At 40.8% G+C, this 24,870-nt stretch overlaps 3 protein-coding genes across 4 annotated transcripts; 2 read left to right on the top strand and 1 right to left on the bottom strand.

Moving 5' to 3' along the window:
- Nucleotides 1-456: 456 nt before the first annotated feature.
- dctn6 (dynactin subunit 6) lies at nucleotides 457-4,166 on the top strand. The gene is made up of 7 exons (XM_037698277.1): nucleotides 457-545; nucleotides 705-769; nucleotides 849-954; nucleotides 1,045-1,130; nucleotides 1,211-1,258; nucleotides 1,329-1,471; nucleotides 3,790-4,166. Exons 1-7 carry the CDS (start codon nucleotides 517-519, stop codon nucleotides 3,880-3,882), a joined length of 570 nt encoding a protein of 189 aa, XP_037554205.1. The 5' UTR covers nucleotides 457-516; the 3' UTR covers nucleotides 3,883-4,166.
- Nucleotides 4,167-4,243: 77 nt separating this feature from the next.
- Nucleotides 4,244-20,799, bottom strand: gtf2e2 (general transcription factor IIE, polypeptide 2, beta). Its single transcript, XM_037698276.1, has 8 exons — nucleotides 20,555-20,799; nucleotides 18,444-18,604; nucleotides 8,704-8,786; nucleotides 8,204-8,311; nucleotides 6,284-6,466; nucleotides 6,106-6,199; nucleotides 5,704-5,819; nucleotides 4,244-4,779 (listed from the first exon to the last, which is right to left on the bottom strand). Exons 2-8 carry the CDS (start codon nucleotides 18,601-18,603, stop codon nucleotides 4,660-4,662), a joined length of 864 nt encoding a protein of 287 aa, XP_037554204.1. The 5' UTR covers nucleotide 18,604; nucleotides 20,555-20,799; the 3' UTR covers nucleotides 4,244-4,659.
- smim18 (small integral membrane protein 18) lies at nucleotides 11,897-15,324 on the top strand. Of its 2 annotated transcripts, none has more exons than XM_037698279.1 (2): nucleotides 11,897-12,070; nucleotides 14,602-15,324. In XM_037698279.1, exons 1-2 carry the CDS (start codon nucleotides 11,965-11,967, stop codon nucleotides 14,928-14,930), a joined length of 435 nt encoding a protein of 144 aa, XP_037554207.1. In that variant the 5' UTR covers nucleotides 11,897-11,964; the 3' UTR covers nucleotides 14,931-15,324. The 2 variants fall into 2 exon arrangements, with proteins under 2 accessions (XP_037554207.1, XP_037554206.1); XM_037698278.1 differs by having other exon boundaries at nucleotides 14,599-15,324.
- Nucleotides 20,800-24,870: the final 4,071 nt, after the last annotated feature.

The following is a 24,870-nucleotide window of genomic DNA, read 5'->3' as shown; positions in this document are numbered from 1 at the left end:
CATGATTCAACCTTTTTTGTTGTTATATACCTGGATGACTGAGAAAACAAACTTTGTGTTTCTGACTCTGACTCTTCATCTATTTTAGTTAGACTTTGATATTTTGAGCCACTATTTTTATACTTTTAGCTAAATAATGTTTTAAATCAATGTTTAGCTACTTTTAGCAGTTACTGTTTTGTAGCCTTTTAGCTCATTTTTAGCAAGCATTTTGCCACTTTAGCTACTAATAAAGGCCACATCTGTCGCATCCATCATGAGTCCAGTCATGGAGCAGAGGATAGAAACAGCAGTTGCTATGCTGAAGCCCAAATTAAAATGTTTAGCTTATATTAGTATACATTCCTGGCCATGTCTGGCAGATATTAGACATGTTTATTACCACTCATTTGTTTTCACAAGAGACCGGCGGGTTGCTGATTGGCGCATGCGCACATGTGAAAACAACAAGGCTTTCTAATCGAGTACCGAATGAATCGATGACGGAACCTCCCAAACGGATAGTCAAAACTCGCAATGGCTGACAAATTAAATGCACAGAAAAGGTAAAACGAATATAATCCGAATGTCGAACTCCTTTAAGACAACAAAGAAATGATGTCATAGAAGTAACCATACTGCTCTTTCGGACGTTTTTGAGCAGTAGCTCAGCTAGCTGCCCGAGCTAATAGCATGGTGTTCTGTTCCGTCTGTCTTCCTTGCAGCGTCAGGATAGCGGCTGGAGCTGTAGTTTGTGTTGAAAGCGAAATCAGAGGAGATGTTTCCATTGGTAAGATGTTTCGCTTGGTTCTCTGACCGTTCTGAAATGATAAAACCTTCACTTCTTGCTGTTGCTCTGTTTTCTTCAGGCCCCAGAACAGTCGTCCACCCCAAAGCTCGGATCATCGCAGAGGCAGGACCCATAGTGATTGGAGAAGGCAACCTGATAGAAGAGCAGGCTCTCATCATCAACAGGTTGAAGAATGCCTGCTTCTAACCCACGTGCACGCAGTCTTCTGCAAGATTAGCTCCAAGCCTTTATGTTTTGTTTATTCTTTGTTGCAGTTACCCAGAGAACATCACACCAGACTCTGAGGTGGAACCAAAGACCATGACCATCGGTACGAACAACGTGTTCGAGGTCGGCTGTGGTATCCTTTCGACTAGCTGCGCCTTGTTTATAAAACTGATTATTAAGTCAGAATCCTCTTTAACCTTAACTAACACCCAGTGTCACAGGCCCTTAAAATTGGGGACAACAATGTGATTGAATCTAAAGGTGAGCATGAGCACGTTAGCAGAGTTCAGTGGTCGTACAGTCGCTGACTGGATTTACTTTCTTGGTCCAGCTGACGTTGGCAGGAACGTGATCCTGACCAGCGGCTGTATCATCGGAGCCTTCTGCCAGGTCAACACCTGCGAGGTCATACCTGAGAACACGGTCATCTACGGTTCTGGATGTATGAGGAGGGTGCAGACAGAGAGACCGCAGGTACGATACACATTCAAGAACATTTTGAGATGATTAACAGTTCATGTTGAGGTTGTGTTTGGACAGTAGGGTCCACGGTGCAGCAGTGGTTAGAGCTGTTGCCTCACAGCAGGAAGGTCGCAGGTTCTCCTCCCTGTCTTTCTGTGTGGAGTTTATATCTTCTTGTGGCTGGTGGGTTTTCTGCAGGTACTCGTTTCCTCCCACAGACCAAAACCATGCATGTTAGGTTAATTAGCAAGTCCCTAGGTGTGAATAGTTGTCTCTGTGTCCCGGTGATGGACCTATGACCTGTCCAGGGTGTCCCCCCCCCCCCCCCCCCCTTTGCACAGTAATTGCTGTAGATAGACACCAGCTCCCCCACGATCTGAAGAGAGGAGGTAAAAAAACGATGGTACTTCACTGGAAACTTTGTTTTAGAGCTTGTTATCTCAACTGTTTCATGCAAGAGTTACATAAAGTGTTACTTTGAGCCTTTTAGACACCAAGCATGTGATCCGAGCTTTTACACTGACCCATTTCCACAGGGGACAAGTCCAACAATAAAAAAGTTTATTGAACATTTGACTAAAATGTGATGGTTTTAATATAAAATGTAATCCAGTCTGATGAGTTTAGTGAAGTGCTGTTTCTAGTTCCTCTTGTACCATTTCAGGAGGTGGAGGGGTGGAAATGGTTAACATGCTTTAAACAAAGTAGCATGTGGAGGACGGAATGTGACAAAATTAACTAAATAAATGCATAATAATGAAATGTGTCATTTAATCCTTGAAGGGATGAATGCACGTCTCATTTCATGGCAGATATTTAAACTAAAATTACCTTGTGGTGATAAGAGACGGAGACGTTGCTGTTCAGGTTGAATGTACAGTAGTAAATGTTACTACCTCCAATCATCCTATATTGCACAGTCTTGTGTGTTTAACATGTTCAGTACGTGATGAGTACGACTCTCAGCCACCACATCAGATTTGAGCTCATCTGTAAATGTGGCTGAGTTATAATCATTTGTGTGATAGATGACTAGCTGTGGCAACCATGTTGAGGTCGACTCCAAAAGTTAAGGATTTGTACATGAACATCCAACTAGGCCTGTCGCGATAAACAATAAATCGCATAAATGAAAATTATCGACCTCATTTTCATTCGACTATCGTTTCTTTGTGTCTCTCTTTCTACTGAAGACACTCGATGACAAAAAGCTCAACTCCGGCGCTCTTCACTGACCCCTCCCTTTCTCTTTAAAATCAGTTTTAACCGTCCAAAATTGCATTTTTGGACGGTTAAAAGCAGCTAAACTGAGAAGCTAAGTTACGAGCTAACAGGCCAACCTCATGGAAAAAACCTTCATCTTGTCGAAACTCCAAAATTCACGGTTGAAACCTGTGCCTTCGTGTAAAAAGTTGTTTTTTCTGCAAAAAGAAGCTGAGAACTTGTTTACTGATTTTTTTTAAATTAATAGCTTTGTGTGAAAAATGCTATGCTAAAGAGTTCAAACCACACCGAGCATCCGCCATTTTGAGAACTGAAAAATAGGAGAGACAGCCCATGTCACGTCAAGGGGCCTCCCTCCCGTTTTTCTTAGAGACGCTGCTTGCTCCCTCACCATCACTCCTTCGGTTCAGTCTGATATTGCCACCCGGTGGTCGAAAAAAGGTACTACATGCAAAACAAATTAAACATTTCTTAAACAATATTATAGTTTAGATGGCTGTAGTAGTGTAACCGCACCATACTACCAGTGATGGGAACCATACTAACCATCTCAGCTTTTCAAACAGATCTCTAAAATCATCTTCCTCTTCCCAGCAGGCAATAACTAGTGTCAAACTGATGATTGAACCGTTTGTTATGAAGGGGCACATTTCATCCTTCAAATTGTTGCCAGAGTCCCATCTTCACATCTTCTCAGCACCGCTGTACTTTCTCCTCCACATGTTTGTTGTAATGAAAATATTGATTGCATGCAGTCTGTAAATTCACCACTAGATGTCACTAAATCCCATTTCGGGGACAAAAATACATTAATGGTGTTTAAAAAGCGACCACATGCTCCGATATAATAGTTTCAGTTGAACCTTTACACAGTGTACTGTGAAGCCCGACAGTCCCGTCTAAAACTCAAAAACTATTTGACCAGTTCATCAAACTAACGGCTCATTCTAAGATGCTGTTCATTTAATAATATATTTTTAGTTTCCTTTCTGAAGCAGCTAAGACAAACAAAATAACATTCCAGATGTTTTAAGTTGGCGCAAGAGTCACATTTGTGTAGACATCCATGTGTTTATGTCATTAACGTGTTTGTTTTGTCATTTCAGCCTCAGACTCTGCAGCTCGACTTTCTCATGAAGATTTTGCCCAACTACCACCACATGAAGAAGACCATTAAAGCAAGCCACACCACCAGTTAAAATGGATCATTGCACATCCTAAGTTAAATTTTTACCTCTGCAACTTTAGGTTTAATTATTGTGACGTGATATAGCATAAATGTACACGTTTATAAAGTACTTGGCCTGTTATTTTTTATCTATAAGAGATGAAGTGTTTCTTCTTGCACACTGCTGTGTTGAGGCATTTTCTACAGAAATTAAATAATTTAATGTAAAATGCTAACGTCTACATGACGTATGGACTAAGACACTTGAGGCAGCATTATGTACCCATGTAATTTATTAAAATAACTTCAAAAAGCCTAATATTTCAAATCAATATATCACATTGCTGCAAAGTAAAAGCAATATTCTCCAGCTCCACGATGAGTAAAGACGTTTCATGCTGAGCGACGAGTCGTACAGTTCACCTCAAATCTGCTTTAAAATAAAATCAGGATGCTTCTCACCCACATTAAACCTCCTGAACACCTTTTTGCTACAAAATAAATAAAATGTTTGACGTTTCGGTTCTCGGTCTGCGTTCGTTTTAGCAGTTATGGTTGTGGTTTTTTTCGAGTCTTCAGCCTCGATAAACGTCTCGGTCGTCTTCCTCCAGAGCACTCGGCTCTTGCAGATCGATATATTTGAAACAGATTCCCCAACACAGTCGCTGTTGGATTCGTGTAATGAAAGACCACTGGAGGGAATGTGGAGAAAAAAAGCCGGATTGTTTCGACACAACAGCCACAATAAGTCTGTTTTCGTGTGAGCAGGGACTCCCACGTCGGAGGTTCAGGTTCCAGACAGCTGCTGTCACTTCTTTCCAGGCACACCGTCTGAGTAGTCCTCCAGCACTCCTGCCAGATGGTTGTTGTGGGTCTTGAACTGTCTCTTCCTCTGCCCAGCCTGCTTCTTTCTTTTTTGAACTGGCAACTGCACCAAGCACAGAAACAGAATTAGACCAGATAAAGAACAAAGTTTAGCAGACTACCATAATTTCCAGACTATCGAGCACACCTGAATATAAGCTGCACCCACCATTAAAAAGAAAAGGGAAAACAAATCTGTACATATCGGCCACGCTCGTCTACAAGCTGCAGGTGTCCATGTTGTAGCATGACATGTTTACACAATACACTTCTTTTTTCTGAACGATGCCTGTAACTGGTTTAAAAAAAACCCCTCTAAAATCTTGAATCTTGTTTTCGGTGGTGATTGTTTTGGCTCAGTGGGATCTGCACGGTGGAAACACCTCGGCCGTCTGCTCTCTGTGTTCGCACAGTCTTCAAGAACCTTTTCAAGTTCGGCCCATCTGCTTTTCGTTTGTCGTCTTTTTGCACCGAGTCAGCTGTTCACGCTGCCGTCTCGTACAGCTCAGTCCATTTCTACGACGGCCAGATCGATCGCCTTTAACTTGAAAGCTGCAGCATCTGCATGTCTTCATGTGTTTCCATGATGGGGGTGTGCAAGAAGCACAAAATAACTGATGTGAAGAATTGAGTGCGTTTGATTTAATTCAACCTTTCATTGGTCCACTGTGACATGTTAGATAATTTTATTGCTCTGATATTTATTATTATTTTTTTTTAACCTTTATTTATACAGGTAGTCTCACTGAGTCACGAGGACCCCCCCCCCCCCAAAAGAGATGTGTATGGGGCAGCTCTGTGAGCACCCGGGTGTGACGAGGCTAAATGTTTTGGCAGCATGAAGCTCGTTAGTCCATAAAAATCCATAAATTAGCTGCAGTGTTCAAAGCATGTGAAAAAAGTAGCGGCTTATAGTTCAGAAATTACGGTATTTGTCGTAAACAAAAACATTATTCATTTAAAGTTCTTGGAAAGGAAGGATGCTGACCTTTTTCTTTGGTCCCGTTTCTTGCATGGAGGAGATGCCTTGTTTCTTTAGGTACTCTTCGATTTTCTCTTCGTCTATGGAGTCCACTGGAACACTCCTCCACAGCTTCTGAAACTCTACAGTAGAAAGAAAAGTGTCAACCCAGAGCCGCCGTCAGAAAAGAGTTCATCATATAAGATGAGCAAACACAGAGTTCAGTGTTGAGCTCTGGGTGGAACTGAACTCAAACACTGCTTAGAGTTATTTCAAAGGGAAACGGACCCGAAACAATTCAGCAAATCTGGTTAATTTACAACGCATTCCTGTTCACGGTCATCTAAATCAGTACCAAAGCAACTCTCTTTTCCACCCTCTGACTTTGAGTGACAGCAGCTGTTATTTAGAGTGTTCAGTCGTTCTCACCTTCATCGACCACAAACTGACAGTGCTTGTCGTTGTAGAACAGGATCTTTTTCTTGTCTGGTCTCGTGACGAAGATGATCTGATCGCCCAAAGCCTGTGAACAATCACACGAGGTCATGTCTGGGGTCACGGATGGAACGGTTCTTGTTTTTAGTCCAGATGTTTTGCGATGCGTTACCTTGATGGCCTTGGCTGCATTGGGGAGCCCCTCCTCCACGTCCTCCAGCAGCACCCCCCCCAGCCCCAGCTGGTCGTGTTTGTCCAGCAGCCTCAGTAAGGCCTTCTTATCCTTCAGGTTGTACTTGGGCTTGAAGCCGTAAGTCCCGTCGCGAACATCAATCTTTGCGTTGCTGATCAAGGCCTGAGATTAGTGAAGTACAGATAAACACATTCATGTCATTCAACAACAAATGTACTGCGTGCAGCACATTCTACACCCGCTGACAAACTATTCTGCTGCAGTCCAGAGCAATGGCCTGAACAGGCAAAGACCACATTTAAACTTTGACCTTGAGTTGTGACCTTGAAGCTGCGGGGGGGGGGGGGGGAGTATATGTGACGATGCATGTGTGTATCAAGTTTCATTAAATTGTCTAGAGCTGATCAGAGGTTACGGGTGGGACAAGAGAAAGTGTACGGACGCGTGTAGAATAATACCTTCGACAGGCGTATAAAAACTGGACAACATTAAACACCATTCAAATGAAAATTTATTGAAAAGAAGAAAATGAGTAACGTATTTTTCACCCTACACAGTAAGTTGCGTTTTTTGCATGATTTGCATACCCTGTGATTTATACGCCGAAGCAACTTATTTATGGATTTTATCCCATATCTATAAACCAATTCTAATTTCTCATGAGCGTTTTCATTCATTCTACCTGAAAATATTGAACACTACCATTTTCAGCTGCTAGATGGCACACGAATGGTATGGCATGCCGTTGTATCAGGTAATAGGTAAAAGTGGCTATTAATGACGCAATCAGCTTGCCATACACTGCCACCTTGGTTCTGCTCGCTGCCTGGAGCAAACGTCCAATCAGCTTCATTTCACTGCGCTGCCCAGGCGAAATGCAGCTGATTTGACCATTGAAATGCATTTATTAAATAAAAGTTCAACTGACACACAGCTTTACGATAAAGCTGAGCAAACAAATAATTGTTTTTAGGTGGTTATCTTGTTAAATTTCCAAGAAATGCACAGCGACTCGACCCTCTGCTCGTTCCTACTTCCGCATATCGGCTTTTGAACTGCAGCTGATTTGATCATCGAAGTTCTTTTATTAAGCAAAAGTTAGACTGAGACACAGCTTTGCTATAATTTTAGAGCAAACAAATAATTGTTTTCAAGTGTTAATCTTGTTAAATTCTTGTTAAAAGTCCTCCCGTGCACGCTCCCGCGGCCTCCATTTGGCAGCCAATTGACATTTTGGCACAACACCGGCCCACATTTCCAGGTTGTCAGCGGTGACGCATAATAGATACGACGTATTTATGTTTTTTCCACTTTATTAGACATATTTGAACTGATGCAACTTGTAGGGAGGTGAGACGTTTACGGTGGAAAATACGGTAACTTTTTTGTTCAGTAGTTTTCTAGTCTGCTGCTGGAAAGTAAAAGATGCTTTTGCTTCTGGTTGTGTTGCATGAGCAAACTTTCATGACCCATTGAACATATTTCATGAAAATCATTAAATGCAGTCGATTCAGTTTTGGAATCAACTCTTAGGATGACCAGTAACCAAGCATGTTCACCAAAACTGTCTCACACTCAAGACAATTTCACAGGTAATGGCTAAAGTTTGTCATGTTATTTGTGCTGCCATGAATGACTCAACAAGTTAAAGGGTTTAAGAAACTCTTTGTTTTTTAATGGTCAAAATCAAGGATTAGATGGAAAACAAAAACTTCAGAACGTGTTGAGAAACATAAGTTTGGGTCATTAGAGGCCAACTAAAAATAAAACGCCTCTTTGATTATATTTAGGATTGAAAAACAAAATCAATGTATACATTTTAGGAGTTCAATAAAATGGTGAAAGCAAAGAGAGTGGATGAAAAAAAGTCCAGTTTGAGCCTGAAAATGAAGCACACACCTCAGTCATGAGCCACTGTTTCTGTTTCATACTGATGTCTAGAAGTTTGGTCTCATCCAGAATCTCATCCAGGGTCAGGAAGTGCGTGTCTCCATTCTGATGCCTCGTCTGAGACAAAACAAACGCACTCGATTAACGGAAACTAAACTCACAGCCCACTGACGACTTCATTCCATAGATGTCTCAGTTTGGAGTCACGGACAAGATTTTAGTCATTAATTTAGGACATGAAATGTAACTTTTAGGATATTTTACAGAATTTAAAACTGTTTTCAGCAAATGCACACATTCATAGAAATCTGTTGAGTGGTGTGAGTTCAGCTCAGCAGGATGAGCTGATAGAGCCTTACTGACTCAACACTAAACAAATCAAGTTTTTATGAAGCGCTGACCAAGACGACAATCTGACGATGGTCCTGTGAGTCTCCTAATCCAGTTTCAACATCTAACACACAAAACAGATTCGAATGCACCTCATGAAGATGTCTCTGGAAGCTCACCTTCATGTAGTTGACGATCTTAGCCAGGCAGCCAAACTTGTACCCAGAGCTCGCCTTAATGTTGAAGTTTCCATTGCTGGATTCTGTGGAGAAAAGAAGAGAAACGTCTAAATTTAAAACTAGAACAAGATTTAAATCTGACAAACGGCTGCGAGAACAACCATTTATCTTTTAAAAATAAGTTTAAGTGGACGTGGGTTTTTATGACAGCTTGTAAGAGAAAATAATTTCTGTTGCCATATTTTTATTTACATAAAACTCAATACCAGACTCTTGTTTTTACATCCCATTTAACAATTTCTTACATTTAATAACAGTTCTTAAACACACTTTAACTCAGTCGTTCATGATTTACACAGAAGAGGTCAAATGTTTTCAGGTTTAAACAGAACACTTATAATATTTTTCATTTCCAGTTCAGATAAATGCTTGGCTGGGTTCATAAAACGATGTTTGAACAGCAGCACTTTCTCTAAACGAGGCCCAAGATATTGATCGTTCTCCTTCTGACACTGGAAATGTGCAAATTGTATCCTCCAGGTTCCCAGACAGAAGGATCTGTCAGAGTACAGTTAAACAGATTTTACCTCCAGCAGTTCGTCTTTTGTTCAATTTCAAATGTCTCAAAACAAAGACAACACATCACATTACTTATTAAAAAATATTTTACAACGTTTAAGTTTAAATAAGATTTTTAAATTACTGGTTGGTCTACGTTCCTACCCTCAGCTATGGTCATGAGCTCTGGGTAGTGACAGAAAGAATGAGGTCGTGGATACCTCGAGACCTGACTGCAGACACTTCTGCCGTCAGGGGGAGATGCTACAGAAGTGTGAAGCCAGACTTTCAGAGTTTTTACCCACAAGACATCCACATCATAAACTCTACAGCCACTGCACTCCAACTCCTCCAACCACCAGTAAACAAGAATGTGCATGTTTCCATGGCACTCAGTCTTTTTCACGTATTGTTTGTCGTCACACTAACGTCCATTGTCGCTGTAGCCATTGTGTTATTTTAAGGATTTTGTCTTTTTCCAACAGTTTTTAAGTGTGTTGCTGTGTGTTGGGAGATGTGCAAAGTAAGAATTTCACAGCGTGTTGTTTACTTCTGTGCATATGATAAACGAGTCTGAATAAGTGGATGTTAGGGAATGGATGAAACATCTACACTTAAAATTAATGACAGCAGTATTTATCTCTTCTGTTAGATGTGGTGGTTAAAATAATTTGTTTTATTGTAGCTAGATGTATGGTAAATTACAACTATAAAATGAGATTTTGTTTTTTAAACCTGCACGTTTGCATCCTGATGATAAATTGTAGGTCTTACACAGACAGCTGGAGTAAATGTGAGTGGCAGCACACTGAGCAGTAAAATGAATTATTTTAAACACCTTCGAGATATTACTAATGTTTAACACGGAGTAAAAACTTCTACACCAAAGATGTGTATAAGTGCATTGAAGGACCGGGAAACGTATAACACTTTCTATAGTAGCTAAGCTAACATTTGGATGTAACATATCAACTACTTTTCCAGCAAATGAAGAGTGGTGCATTTTGGGATTTTAATTTCTTCACCAGAAACTCTCTGGGATCTGTAAATATGTGTAACAAATTCTATTTATATAAGAGCCCGACCAATATATCAGTAGGGCCGATACATGTGATTGAAGACATAGCAGCATTTGTGATAATTGTTCCATCCACTCATCCATCCATTATCTTTACCCGCTTCTTCCGTTTTGGGTCACGGGGGTCGCCGGTGCCCATGTCCGGCAATCACTGTGCGAGGGGCAGGGTACACCCTGGACAGGTCGCAAGTCCATCACAGGGACACATAGAGACAAACGAGACAAACAACCATTCACTCTCTCACTCACACCTAGGGACAATTTAGAGTTACCAACCAGCCTAACATGCATGTCCCATTATGTGCCTCTACAAACACTTCTATTTTCACCCCTAAAATGCTGGGACCAGCCGTGTCCTTACTTGCAAATGGTGCACTTGTACAATATATCCAGCAGAGGGTGCATGTGAACTATTTAAGTCTTGGCCATGCTGCACACTTGACTCACAGCACATTCGAAGTAGAAAGCGACTAAATACTGTGTAGCGTATTTTGCTGAACAGAGCATGGTAAGTTTATTGTAACTGATGTGTCAAATAAATCAACAATAATAAATTCTCTTTTATCCTCGAACTTGCTACGTGCCTCTCAAGTTAGCAAGCTAACGTTTATATAGCTTAGCATAGGCTATTGCCTTGTAAAACCTTATCCTGAACAATAAATCTAACGTAGAGGTAAACTATCAGTGTCATAACATGATCTTTGTCGTCCTCAGTGAAATGCATTGTTTGTCTGAAATCTTTATTCTCTGCAAAGAAAAAAAAAGCTGCTGCCGTCAACACTAATTAGACCTTCACCATACGTGACTGTTTAAACAATGAACAGAGAGGGGAGTTTTTTTGTTTAATGTATATTTTTGCAACACACTTGATAACTTTTATGAAGTGGAGGATAGAAAATGTGAACGCATGTTAGGAAGACTGTTTCAAGACTTCAAGTGTTAAAACAGATTTATACGTAGCTGTCTACTTAGATTCTTGGGGTTGGACAAAGCTCAAAATCTTTCAGCCAGTATCGGTTATCGACATTAGCCCGCCCCTCCAAGTATCGGTATTGTCGATATCCAAAAATGTTCACATTGGTCGGGGCTCTAATTTATATACCGTATATAAATCAGTATAACTTTATATACATTTCAAACAGGAGTTTTCTTGTTATTTACAACTGGGAACTAAAAACATATTTGCAAACTGGAAAATGGTGCATTCCTGCATAAAACCTTTTTAAAATAGTAAACCAAAAGCCACGCATGAAAGAAAACTGAATGAATTCAACTAGAATGAACCGGTTGAGGTCTGTCATGCTCTGTGACCCCCTCCATCACCTGGGACTGGACACTCCCCAATAAACACTGGAATCACACCGACTCATGAATGATTCATACTGGGGGTGGGAGCTACAGTGGCTGTTAGCTGCACGGTAGGCAGGGTGCTGAAATCACGACAGGACGACCAGCGAATGGCACCAAGACGAGGGTGAGAAGAGAGAGCCAATGACGGGGGAGAAGCCTGATCTGTTCAGCAGAGGCATGGAGCTGCAAAGCAAGGAGTGGCGGAGGAGGAGGAGGAGCGGGTGGACGAGTGATGACAGAAAGTGCGTGAGTGCGCCAGGGAGGAGAGCAGGTCGATGCGTACATGTGGAAGAGGAGTGGACCAAGAGATAGGTGGGGACGCAGAAGCAGGGGAGCAAATCTGTTGGGCTGCATCTTTCAAACACGAAGCCAGACGTGCAGGTGAGTGTGGATCTTTTTCAGTAATCTGAACGATGGATCTGTGACAACCTCTCATCTAGAGCTTGAATCAGAAACACAGGCTGCTCTTGGCTTTACAGATGAAACATTTCAGCGCAGCAGCCGGCTCTTCTTAAAAAGATAACCCAAACTATAAACTAGGAAACATTTCCAGACACAAATAACGGTGTTTTAAAGCCTTGACATTTTAACTGAGACTCAGGCCAAGACTGCACATTCACACAGGATTAAATAAACATGGAGCCGCCTGTCAGCACTCTGCTTGAATTACAGACGTCAGATCATCTGTTTCTGTGCGTGCGTTCACGAGCATCACCCCCCCGTGTTTGTGAAAAGTGTGCTCTCACAACAAATTCATGAAGAGCAGAGACCGACGAGGAGTCGGTCATGGAGAGTAGGTCTGATGTGATTGATGGTTATACAGCACCTACGGATCATGGCCTGGGTGGGGCCGACGTACAGAGGAGGTAAAAGATGCTGCACATCACATTTGACTGCTCAGCCTGAAAACAAGGAGCGCTCCCTGATGAGGAAATGTGGAGGGGTCAGGCAACATTCATTAATGAGGCTGCTGTTGGAGACTGAGGGGGCTGTCACTGACATGAGATGACTAGATGAAGTTAAATGACATTAACTGAGAGGAAAATACAACGTATATCAATGTTCTGTATGAACATGACGCCTGCAGGCTGATCTAATTTATTATTTAGACGCCCGCAGTAACTGTAGTTAGCCATGTGACACGGTGTTTTTAGGTGACCTGTTAGTGTGCTAAAACATCTGTGTGTTTAATGCATCGTGTTTTCCACAGCAACAATTGCCAACTTAAAACTAGGTTAAGTAATAAAGGTTTGCGTTTATCTAATTTGGTTCAAAAACAGGCACCGCTGCTAGTTCTGCTAGCTTGGGATCTGTAGATTCATTCATCATCAATCATTTAACGTGGATAAGAACACGTAATCAGATAGTATAGCTCACCTGAACCCTAGTTTTCACTTTACAATCCTTTCAAAATAAAATGAAATACGATGGCAGAGACGATGGGACTTTGTTTTGTTTGTTTGTTTTTGTATTTGAGAAAGGGATGGGGGTTAGGTGTTGTGAAAGGGCACACCGACTGCAATAGTGCTGTTAGAAAACAACTTGTCATGTGAAGGAAAACATGGTTGCAATCATTTTTTTTATTTTTTATTTGCCCATTTTACCAGCCTACTAATATTCAAAGATCACTGCATCAAACATCATATTATAACTTATCAATGCAAATGATTAAATCAGCAAAGAGACTTGGGGGTAAAAACATGCACTCGCATTCAAAAATGAAGTTGCATTTAAAAGATCTAATGGTTTCAGGCAACAAGAGTTTCTATAAAGTTCCTGAAATACACATACCGTATTTTTCTGACTGTAAGGCACAATATCAATGAGCAGGTCTGTTTTCATACATGACATACCAGATTATAAGGCACATTAAGCAATTCAATTCAATTCAATTCAGTTTATTTATATAGCGCCAAATCACAACAACGTTGTCTCAGGGCACGTTACAGGAACATTCACATAAAAGCCAATTAGTAAAGTTCTCTATCTAAGGAATCCAGCAGACAAGTTGGATCTTGGCTTCATTGCAGTCTCCCAGGTTCTCCCAAGCAAAACTAAAGAGTCAGATAAGTCAAACTTTATTCAACTCATTCACAATAATCACATAAAACCAGTTCGAGGTCAGTAAGCACAACTAGAATCAATGCATAATGTGCACCTGACTATAAGGCTCACTGTTCATTTTTGATCAAATTACAGGATTTTAAGTATAGTCTGAAAAATACAGTATTTATACAGATTGCACCAATGACGCTCCACAGTTATAAAAATGTGTTTTTAAAGTTGTAAAATTAAAAAGATAAATAAAGCAGGTTAGATGTTAAGATCAGCTCCACGACTGGGTCAGCTACCTCCCTCTGACTCAACATGTGTGTTATAAGCAAGCACGTGCACATGCCTGTGCGTGTGTGCAGAACGCATGCACACCGATCACAGTGGGAATGAAGTGGCAGGCGATGGTTTAAAGGACAGCTGGAGGGAGACGCACGGTTTGACAACATGTCTACTGACAAATACTTTTTAATTTCATTACTGTCGCCGTTTCACTAACGCATGATGATCAAACTGGGTGGTACGGTGGCTCAGTTGGTAGAGCTGCCGCCTCTCAGCGAGAAGGTCGCTGAATCAAATTGCGACCAGGGGGGGCCTTTCTGGGTGGAGTTTGCATGTTCCCTCTGTGCATGCGTGTGTTTTCTCCTGGTACTCCAGTTTCCTCCCACAGACTAAAAACATGCATGTTAGACTGATTGGTAACTCTAAATTGTTCCTAAGACCTGAAAATAAAAAAAAGAGGGTAAAAATAATGGATGGATGGACGATGACCCAACTGCTGTAAAACAAATCCTTCTCAGCTGTAAGAACGAACATCTCTTTCCTCATGCTTTATTTTTTTTGTCATTGTCTCCAAGCAGACACCATGGCCAACGTCTCCACCACCATACACCCGAGTGGTCTGCCATCGCACCTCCAGGCAGTCCCGTTGCCCCACGTCTCGCTGCAGGTCCAGGAAGTCTACCCCTTTCATGACGGCTGGAATGTAGCCTGCTTCGTCATCCTGCTCCTCTTCATCCTCACGGTCCTGTCCCTGGCTGCCTTGGCCGTTCTCTACGAGCTGCTGGACTGCGGCTGCTGTGCCAAAGGGAAGACGCAGCACCAGCTGCAGGAGGAAGGGCCAGGAAGCTGCAGCAAGCTCATGACCAACATTTGCAAGGAGCCAGAGTCCCACACAGAGGTGGTGTAAGGGCAGCAAGGATGAGAGAAAAACTAACGGATTGGAGTTTTTACTTATTACGACATTTATTTACGTCCCAGCAGTGACTTTGTTGCATTAAAAGAGACGATCTAAAAGTGGTTTGGCTGTTCAGGAACAAAAGGAAGTCAAAGTATTGTGAAATATAACAAAGGAGGAAACACATGGAAACAAACACTAACATTCGGTTTCTGTCAAGAGGAAAAGGTCATTGTAAAAAATGTATTTTATACCACAAGAAACCCTGCAAGAAATAGAAAGCGCCTTAGTAGAACAAGTAGAAAGAGAATGGTCTGTAGATAAACGCTGGTGTTCGGTCTTTAACAAAGCAGGCGGTGGTAAAACATGTTACGCTCAGTGTACCGTGTGGTTTTCTTCATATAGACGAGGAGGTTGCATGTTCAAAACCTGACAGTGGAAATTATTGTTGCTTTGAAGAAAGCCAGTGTTTCCTGTCAATCATTAAACTGTGCACCTGTGGTGTTTACATGTTCACATGTACAGTGATGTATTTTGTACGTTCCACGCAGTGTAAAACTTCTCGGTTTATTATAAACTAATAAACTTTGACTGAATCTTCTTCTTCTTCTGGCTTTTCCCTCTTCAGGGTCACCACAGCGAGTCATCCTCCATCTCTGTCCTCACTCCAACTTCCTCCATGTCCTCTCTAACTGCATCCATATGTCTCCTCTGTCTTTTTCCTGGCAGCTGCATTTCTAACATCCTTCTACCAATATACCCACTGTCCCTCCTCTGGACATGTCCAAACCACTGTCCCTCCTCTGGACATGTCCAAACCATCTCAGTCTGGTCTCTCTAACTTTATCTCCCAGTTGTTCAACCTGTGCTGTACCTCTGATGATCTCATTCCTAATATTCTCCATCCTTGTCACTCCTAAGGAGAACCTCAACATCTTCATTTCTGCCACTTCCAGTTCTGTCTCCTGTCTTTTTGTCCATGTCTCTGTCTCCAGACCATACAATATAACTGGTCTCATCACTGTCTTGTAAACTTTTCCTTTGACCTTTGCCGACACCCTTATGTCACAATTCACTCCTGAAACTTTTCTCCATCATTATTTGTTTTCCTAAGTATCTAGAAACTGTAAAGTGCGTTGCTGCTCAACCTCCACCGTGCTGGATTATTCTATTTAACAACCCAGTTCAGTTATGAACAAAAATAAAATATTTTGGACATCAGAACATGTGTAACATTTTGTAGAAGGAATTTATTTCATGTCAGAGATTTGAACTGAGATCATTTTATGTTGAGAAATGACTGAATTTAAGCTTTTAGGTCAAATCTCGAAAATATTGTTATCTCACAATTTGTCAAGATGTCACTCAGAGTATGTGTAGTGACTGACTCAGCTGCTAACTCATCACATCTTATTACAACATTTGAGTTTAAGCCATTTCTGTGTTGGCTTCTGTCCACCTTTCAACAATGGGCAATAAATATCACTCAGTTGTCCAAAATCTCTGCAACTTCCCGTTTCCACCGTTGAGCAACGATGCCTTCAAGTGCAGTTTTGTTTGTTGTTTGGGTTATTAAATCTTTATGGTGCAAAGTGACATGCAACAATCATGAATGTTTGTCAAAACAACGTTGACGCAGCACATTTCCTTCTGTTCGTATAACCAACATGGCGCCTCGCTGAAAAGGGAAGCTCTGTAAATTCTGCCATTACCGACAACTGGTTCCACCAGCGAGTGTCAAAATGATGCACATGGTAAAAAATTGTTGCTAAGCAACCTATTGCAATCTACATAGCTGAAAAGCTGCCAAGACGGCTGCAGAACATTAGAGTGGGCATGCACACACACACACTCTGCAGCTCAGGGTCTGTTTGACGAGAAACGTCTTCCTGAGTGCCATCGAGCACCAACCTGCACACTCGCCATTACAGACCACTGCTACAAGCAGGAGGGCAATCACGATTCTGCTCACGTCTGCATGGGTTTCCTTGTCTGTCGTGTTAGCAAAACATCTTCTGAACCACGGAACAGATTTATTGGATTCATTTCTACAGCTGATTAACTTTTGCAGTCAAGATGGCCGCTACACTTCAGCAACCTTAGCAAACACAACAATGGCTATACAGTAGTCCCTCGTTTATCACGGGGGATCAGTACCCTGAAGACCCGTAATAAGTAGGAATAGTAGTACAAGTAGTAAGTAGTAGTTTTATTATATATATTTCTATATTTCATTCATTCAAGCTTTATTTAAACAGGTTAGCACATTAAGGCATTTTAAACCCTTCCCACCTCTTGCAATATTCTAAACAATGTTTCTAAACACTCTAAATGAGCACAGCATGTCATGATGTCAGCTCTCTGCCTCCTCTGCACTGTGCCACCTGCCAGCGCTCTTGGCCACGCCCACTTCTCTGCTCTGCACAGAGAACAGCTGATCAGCTGCACAAATGTGATAAATAAATAATTTACAATAATTTATTTTAAATAAAAATTCCATGCCTCGTGCAGCTCATCCATCAATCAGCCAATTGTGTGTCACGTCCAACCTTATTTTGAAAAACCACGATAGAGCGAGTCCACGATAAACGAACAGTGAAATAGCGAGGGACTACTGTAAATCAATTTTACAGATTTGTTGCAAAACTTTTGAGGGCTAACTCGTCGCTCTAGGTCTGTTAGCAAAATATCTAATGAACCACTGGACAGAAGGGAATGAAATTTTAAGACATTACTCACTGGCTGTTCAGCTACAGCTGATTAACTTTAAAGCTGACCTAATTAAAGATGGCTGCCACAGCCAACTGTTGTTAGAAAATACAAAAATGATTGTAACTCAATTAATTGCACAGATTTTTAGCTAAAAACTGATTTTGTAACAGACTAATTCACAACAAATACTTTAAGCTCTATACATTGAACATCTGCTTAAAGCCTTGGCTTTAACTAAGTCAACCCCGTGTCTGTTAGTAAAATAACCAATGAACCACTGAACAAATTTTAGTGGAAACTTCAGAGCGTAATCATTGGGTGTACTTCTATAATTAATCTGAATTATGAATAACCTTTGGAGTCAACCCGATTCAAGATGGCGGTCACAATAACTGACCTTTTATTGCCATTTATATGTATATTTCTGTTAACAATAAAAACTGAAAGTGACAAATAGATTGTTTTTACTGAAACCTAACAGGGACCTGAGTCTCTCTCATATGTGCAAATGTATCAAGTATCAACCTGTTATCAAGAGGATTTCGCAAAGCGTCCCACCAGAGAATCAAACAGAAGTTTCATATTTGCAGGATGTAAACAATAAACAACGGAGGCCATTGTTGTTTATTTGCTGCTTTAAGATAGCTAAAGGTGGTCACGTTGGTGGAGATCACCAAATGAAAAGGTGCCAGTCAGCAGTGTTGTGGCCTTTATGCTCTGAATCCTTTTAATGTAACGGACCTGTAGCTACAAGGAAGACGCACGTGTACTGACACCGTGCTGAACTGGGCCAGGACAGTACACTGAACATACCAGTGCTGTGTTTGGAGCCAGAGGAGCTCTCCTTGTCGGGTTTGTGCTTCTTCTTCTTGTGTGAGCCAGAATCAGACGCAGCCGGTCTCTTCTCTACAGCTGGCGTGGACAGCGCTCGCTTTTTGAACAGCTCCCGCTCTCTGAGCAAAGCCGGATCCATCCTGGCGGACAGAACCACAACAATATCAGAGGGACATGCACAACAGCCTAAATAAATCTTTATTGTAAGTTTACATTAAATACATAAATGGCATCTTTAAATTAAAAAAAAATATATATATATATCTTTGTTATTACTGCGAGAACTTGAGGCGTTTTTTAAATCCTATAAATTAAATTAATCTTTTTACATATATTTAGCTAGAAAACAGGAAAATGAACGCAGCTTTAATAATCTCGAGGTCTGGAAGGATACATCCATGAGTAATAATGTTTTCTATAAAAGCAGGCTTTTAGTTGATCATGTGATTGGGATCAGTATGTTTTCTAAATAATAAAACACTTTTTACATGTTCATTTAAAAATATCACTGTAAACAAAACTATGACCCAGCATTCAGTGGATTTAATAAAAGGCAGCTTTATTTTCCTCTGTACATACAAACCAGCAGTGAAATGAGTTGCAACTTTATTTGTAGCTCAGTTCTTTACTAAACTGACATGGCTCTGTCTTTTTTCTCCTCCATTTGTGCTCACACTGTTCACTTTCCTCAGACTCCTTCATGTTGCACACTAACCTGACAGCCACAAAAACCTTTAGTTACTAGAAAATATTCTATTTTATGGTTGTCAAACTGCTATTTTTAGTCATTTTTGAGGATTAATCTCGATAGATGAGTTTCTACAGACAATGTGCATCATTACAACATTTCAAATTGGTTCCCTATCAGGTTGTCTGGAACATTTACAGAAAGAAGCAATTGGCACTGCTAACATTGAAATCTAAACATTAAAGGCTCATTTACAGACACACTGACGTTTAGAAATATTTCTAACAAGTTCATTTGGTGTCACTGGGAGTAGCTTTTGTTAGTTGAAATCATTGATTAGGTTTTACATTGCTGGGCTCAATAAAAGTGTAACTAAATCTGTTAAAAGCACAATTAATAATATTTCAACAGGGCGTGTACCGTAATAAACAGAACCCAATTGCCAGAATGGAACTATTTGCAAACTAAACAAGACTGTGACTTCAAGTAAAGAGCACCAGAATCCATGATGTATTACAGGTGGAAGAGAACTTGGAGAGGTGGAGGTATGCACTTGAAAGAAGAGACGGAGCACACGTGTGTGAATGAGAGGGAGGAGGTGGAACAGTGAGGCTACAAGGAGCAGAGGTCACAAAGGTGCAGGACTTCAAGTACTTGGGGTCCACTGTCCACGAAAATAGTATTGTAAAGAGATGAAGAAGAGAGTCCAGGCAAGATGGAGTGGATGGAGAAAAGTTTCAGGAGTGATTTGTGACAAAAGGGTGTCAGCAAAGGTCAAAGGAAAAAAGTTTACAGGACAGAGGTGAGAGCAGCTATGGTCTGGAGACAGAACCGGAAGTGGCAGAGCTGAAGATGTTAGGGTTCACCTTGGATGGATAAGATTAGGAATGAGATCATCAGAGGTACAGCACAGGCTGAACAACTGGGAGATAAAGTTAGAGAAGCCAGACTGAGATGGTTTGGACATGTCCAGAGGAGGGACAGTGGTTTGGACATGTCCAGAGGAGGGACATTGGGTATATTGGTAGAAGGATGTTAGAAATGCAGCTGGCAGGAAAAAGGCAAGGAGGAGATATATGGATGCAGTTAGAGAGGACATAGAGGTAGCTGAAGTGAGGACAGAGGACACAGAGGACACAGAGGACAGGTGGAGGATGACTCGCTGTAACTAACCCTGAAGAGAGAGAAGCCGAAATAAGAAGCTAACAGTTCGGCTACAAGTAGCTGGCGCTGGTCGGTCCGGTCCCATTAGACAACTAACTAAAGTTGACTTATGAAACATTATCACTGTTTTACTTACACGTAAAGTACTAAATTTAGAAGCAGGCGCAACTGCACTCACTGTTCTGGTTGTTAACCTAGCATTAGCACGCACGTTTGTTTCATGTGTTGGTGACGTTACCTGGCACTTTTTGTTCCCGTCTTCACACAAAGACAAAGACACCAGTTAGTCCGGGAGGACTAACGAACTCCGTAAGGTCCAATACAGGATTACTTCTTCTAGAAATTGCAGTTTGTCTCTTCAGTCTGCGGTGACACAAGTTAAGGCTAGCGAACTAACTTCACACAAATGTTCTCTAGTCTGTTCTCTCCCGTTTGCCACTTCCGTTTCTCGTGTTCGATTAGTCGCTCATCGACAGATAATCCTGGAATGACGTCATTACGTACAACTCAGTTAACAACAAGAAACCATATATATATTTTTTTTTAACTTTTTCTTTTTTGTTTACATCACGGGCACGGCACTTCATAACAAAAACAACTATAATAATAATAACAATGATAACAACAACAACAATATAATAATAATAATAATAATAATAATAATAATAATAATTTTTTCATTTTTTTTTTCATTTAGCCTTTATTTATCCAGGTTAGTCTCATTGAGCCACGAGAACTCATTTGCAAGAGAGACCTGTTTAGGGAGCACATGGTGGGGTTAAGGGCCTTGCTCATGGGCCCAGAGTGGGGCGAATGAGGGTGGGGGCAAGTGTGGGTGTTTCACCTACCCCACCCACAATTTTTGATGTTGTCGGGGCCGGGGTAATAATGAGATTATGAATGAAAAAGACATGTTCCAACTAAATGCATTTAGTTGCATTATCTAAAACACTTCGTTACACTTTTGTGTACACTTATGTATGTATTTTCAAAAGAAAATTAACTAAACATTGCCCCTTAGTGGTTAAACTTTGCAACTACATCACTCAGACAAACTGAACTGTTCTGCCTCTTGAATTTGAGCAAAAAGGAAAACAAAACACAGGGAACCTCAAATTTTGCAAATAGTTGTTCTAAAATGTTTTGTTTTGCAAGAGTCAAAACACGACTTTATGTCAGCAAGTGGCCAGCTGGGGAAGAAGAAGGTCCAGAGCATTTTTTGAAGTAATGTTTACTGTCTGCCACCTTTCCTACCTGAGGTTTTTTATTTTTTTATTTTACTAAAATGATCTTAACATGAGTAGGGACATAGTTACAGCCATTTCAGATTATTCTTGAATCTTCAAATATTGTCACGTACAATCTCACACACAGATACAGTCTGTTAGTGCTCAAAGGATGTGTTGTAAATTACTCCATTTGTTGGTTAAGAGCAATTAGCTGTGGAAGCCATTTAGAGTTTGGATAGCCAGATGTGGAAATTGCCGTAAATGTTAGAAAAGTTGGATCTTTCATTGTGTCTTTGTGGAGATATAAAAAACATATGAGTGCCAAGGGAGGATGTGTGGTGTTGCATGAAGAAGTCTGGAGTCGTAGAGAAGTATGTTAGACTGGTACAGGACAGTGGTGAGATGTGGAGTGACAGACAGCTTCAAGGTGGAGGTGGGAGTGCATCAAGGATCGGCTCTGAGCCCCTTCTTGTTTGGTCTGGTGATGAACCGACTAATAGATGAGGTCAGGCAGGAATCTCCGTGGACTATGATGTTTGCAGATGATATTGTGATCTGTGGTGAGAACAGGGAACAAGTGGAAGAGAACCTAGAGGTGCAGGACTTAAAGTACTTACCCATTTTACTGGACTTTCACTGTCCAGGAAAATGGGGAGTGTGGTAAAGAGGTGAATCTATCTAATCTATCTATCTAGTCTATTTGAAACTACACTTTCTATTTATTTAATTTTTTTTTCTATTGCTTAAAAGTAGAGTTTTAACAAATGACTGAGGTGGCTGAAGATTAATTTACGGTGGCCAAGGTCACCATTAGCACCCCGTGGCTCCACCATTGCACCTGACGGTGGATAAAACTGCTCCCTCCACTCGCCAGGATCCGTCACTCTGCGCCGCCTCGGACAAGAACAAAAGACTTCTGTTCTTTCACAAACTTTAACTCATACCTGCTTGAATTTCTTGCTCTTCCTGTTCAATTCCAGTCCAGAAAAACACTCATCCCCACAAATACAAACATTCAAATCCTTCGGAGATGGGGGACATCATCTTATCACTTGTCAATGGTTGGTATCTCACCAATAATTTCTACTGGAGCTACTGGAAGTAACTATGGATTTATTTGGGCACGTGGTGTCTGACTTCACATGCGCTTACTGGTATCTATAAAAAGGTCCGTAATTATTTCATCTCACCTGTTCTTGTTCTGAGTGAGAGGCTGAAACTGGTGCAGCACCAGTGACATTTATCTCTTGCTGAAGCTTCAGGCTTTACTGGCTGTAGCGTGACGTTACCTTCTTTACTGACTTATCAGCTGAGGAAAGAGCCAAGATAAGACCACAAAATAACCAGTTTGTCAAATGGGGGGAGAGAAATAAGCAGCGGTAGCAGTAGTTGTAGTCTACAAGCCGCATAACAGAACTACTTTGCAGTTTCAGATGAATAAACAAATAAAACATTAAAAAAAAAACTCTCAGCTGCATCAAATAAATGAGATTTTGCACATGAACAAGAAAACACAAGTTTCAACTACAGGAAGTGTCCATGTTTCATCCAAAGATTGTGCAGGAGCTTGTTTCAACCTCAAAGCTCCTGGATGTTCTCTGTAACAGCTTTGTAGCATTGTTTCTCAGTGTGGTTAGCGTGACATCATGTCAGAGCGCGTTCTTTGTGGGTTCAATCACTTTCTGAGGCAAAGCGCATCCAGCTTTGGTTTCAAAGCGCTTGTGTCTGCAGCGTGTCTCATTTAGTGGTCTGTCACATTAAAGCGCCTCAGAAAGAGTTTTTTCACAACATTTTATTGTGTTTTAAAAAAATCTTTATCTGCAACATCAGGACCGTGTGAGCAGTTTGATCTTTTTTTTTTTTTTTTTTAATCAAAAATTTTATGATGAATAAATCAGCTGCGTCAAGTCATCACTGCTAAAAATATTTGTAATTGATGCTTAGGTTCTGAAGACCTTTAACGCACTCTCACAGTTAATTTGATGTCAAAATAAATTTTAAAAAAGTACAACAATCAGATAAATATCAGCAGTAACTGAATTATCCACAATAAATAAGTGAAACAAGTTTCTCGTGTTTGTCCCAAGTTGCGTACTGGTAATAAGATGCACGTTTGATACGTTTGTGTGAAAATTAATAAAAGCCTATTTTTCTTTACAGCTTGTGCAGAAGTACAACACTGGGTAAGTTTTTTTTTTTTTTTTTTTAACAGGGATCCATCTGTTGTATCTTAACAGTCGAGGCCTAAAGTGTTACCAAGTGCACGCTCTGCAAATCCCTCGCTTCCAACTTAGACGCACACGTGGAAAAACAGTTTGGCCTCTTTTAACCCTCGAATCAATGATTTAGAGGGGAGGTTGAGAAAGTGATTCATCATAAATGATTTAAAACGTGCCGACCTATTTAGGCTGTGTTCCATCTTCTGTCCATTGTTCTGTTTGTGTCTGGTGTTGAAAGAACATCGTGACCTTCTTTTGGCTGCTCTCTTTAGGGGTCGCCACAGTGGAGCTTCTGCCACCATCTCACTCTAACACCCTCTTCTGCTTCACCATCACTACTTATCCTCCATACTACATCCTCCTTTGTGGGTTTTCTCTTTTTCTCCTCCATGACAGCTTCATTTTCATCTTTGACCAATACGTCCTCTATTCTTCCTCTGCATGTTTTAACTGTCTCATCCTTGTTTCTACAAACCTCTCAGCTTGAACTGTTCCTCTGATATACTCTAAGCCTGCCCATTTTGGTCCATCTAAAATAAACCTTTACTGTCTTCATCTCCGCCACTTCCTGTGCCACTTCCTGTGCCACTTCCTGCGCCACTTCCTGCGCCACTTCCTGTCTTTTTGTTAGTATAACCATCACCAAACCGTAGATCATAGCAGCTCTCACTATGTGCAAAACCTTCCATGTCCCTCTTGCACAGACATGGACAACAATCTCCCTCCGGCCTCTGAATTTCTCAAATGTAAAGATTTTTTTTTTTCAAAATTTGATAAAAAATTGTATTTAATCAATAAAATTGAAGGAAGTTTAAACTAAACATTTGAACAAAAATATTAAACACCTTTGAACCTTTAAGCGAAACCTTTTTTTTTTTTTAATTATTGTGTTTCTAGAACTACACTGAACCTTAAATACTCAAACAATTAAACAAATAACCTTTTTTCGTCTTTAAGCTAATATCGTGTCTCAACGCTCGGTTTACAGAAAGCATATCTATAATACTAAAAAGTATTGGCAAGACAGTTTTACCAAGCACGCTAACTACAAACTGGACTCCAAAAAAGTTGGGACACTGAACAAATTGTGAATAAAAACTGAATGC

The sequence above is a fragment of the Nematolebias whitei genome, chromosome 3, assembly GCF_014905685.2.
Source record: "Nematolebias whitei isolate Nwh7 chromosome 3, NemWhi1, whole genome shotgun sequence".
Classification (NCBI taxonomy): domain Eukaryota; kingdom Metazoa; phylum Chordata; class Actinopteri; order Cyprinodontiformes; family Rivulidae; genus Nematolebias; species Nematolebias whitei.
Note: the sequence above shows the minus strand (reverse complement) of the source record. Positions and strands in the feature narration are given on the sequence as shown.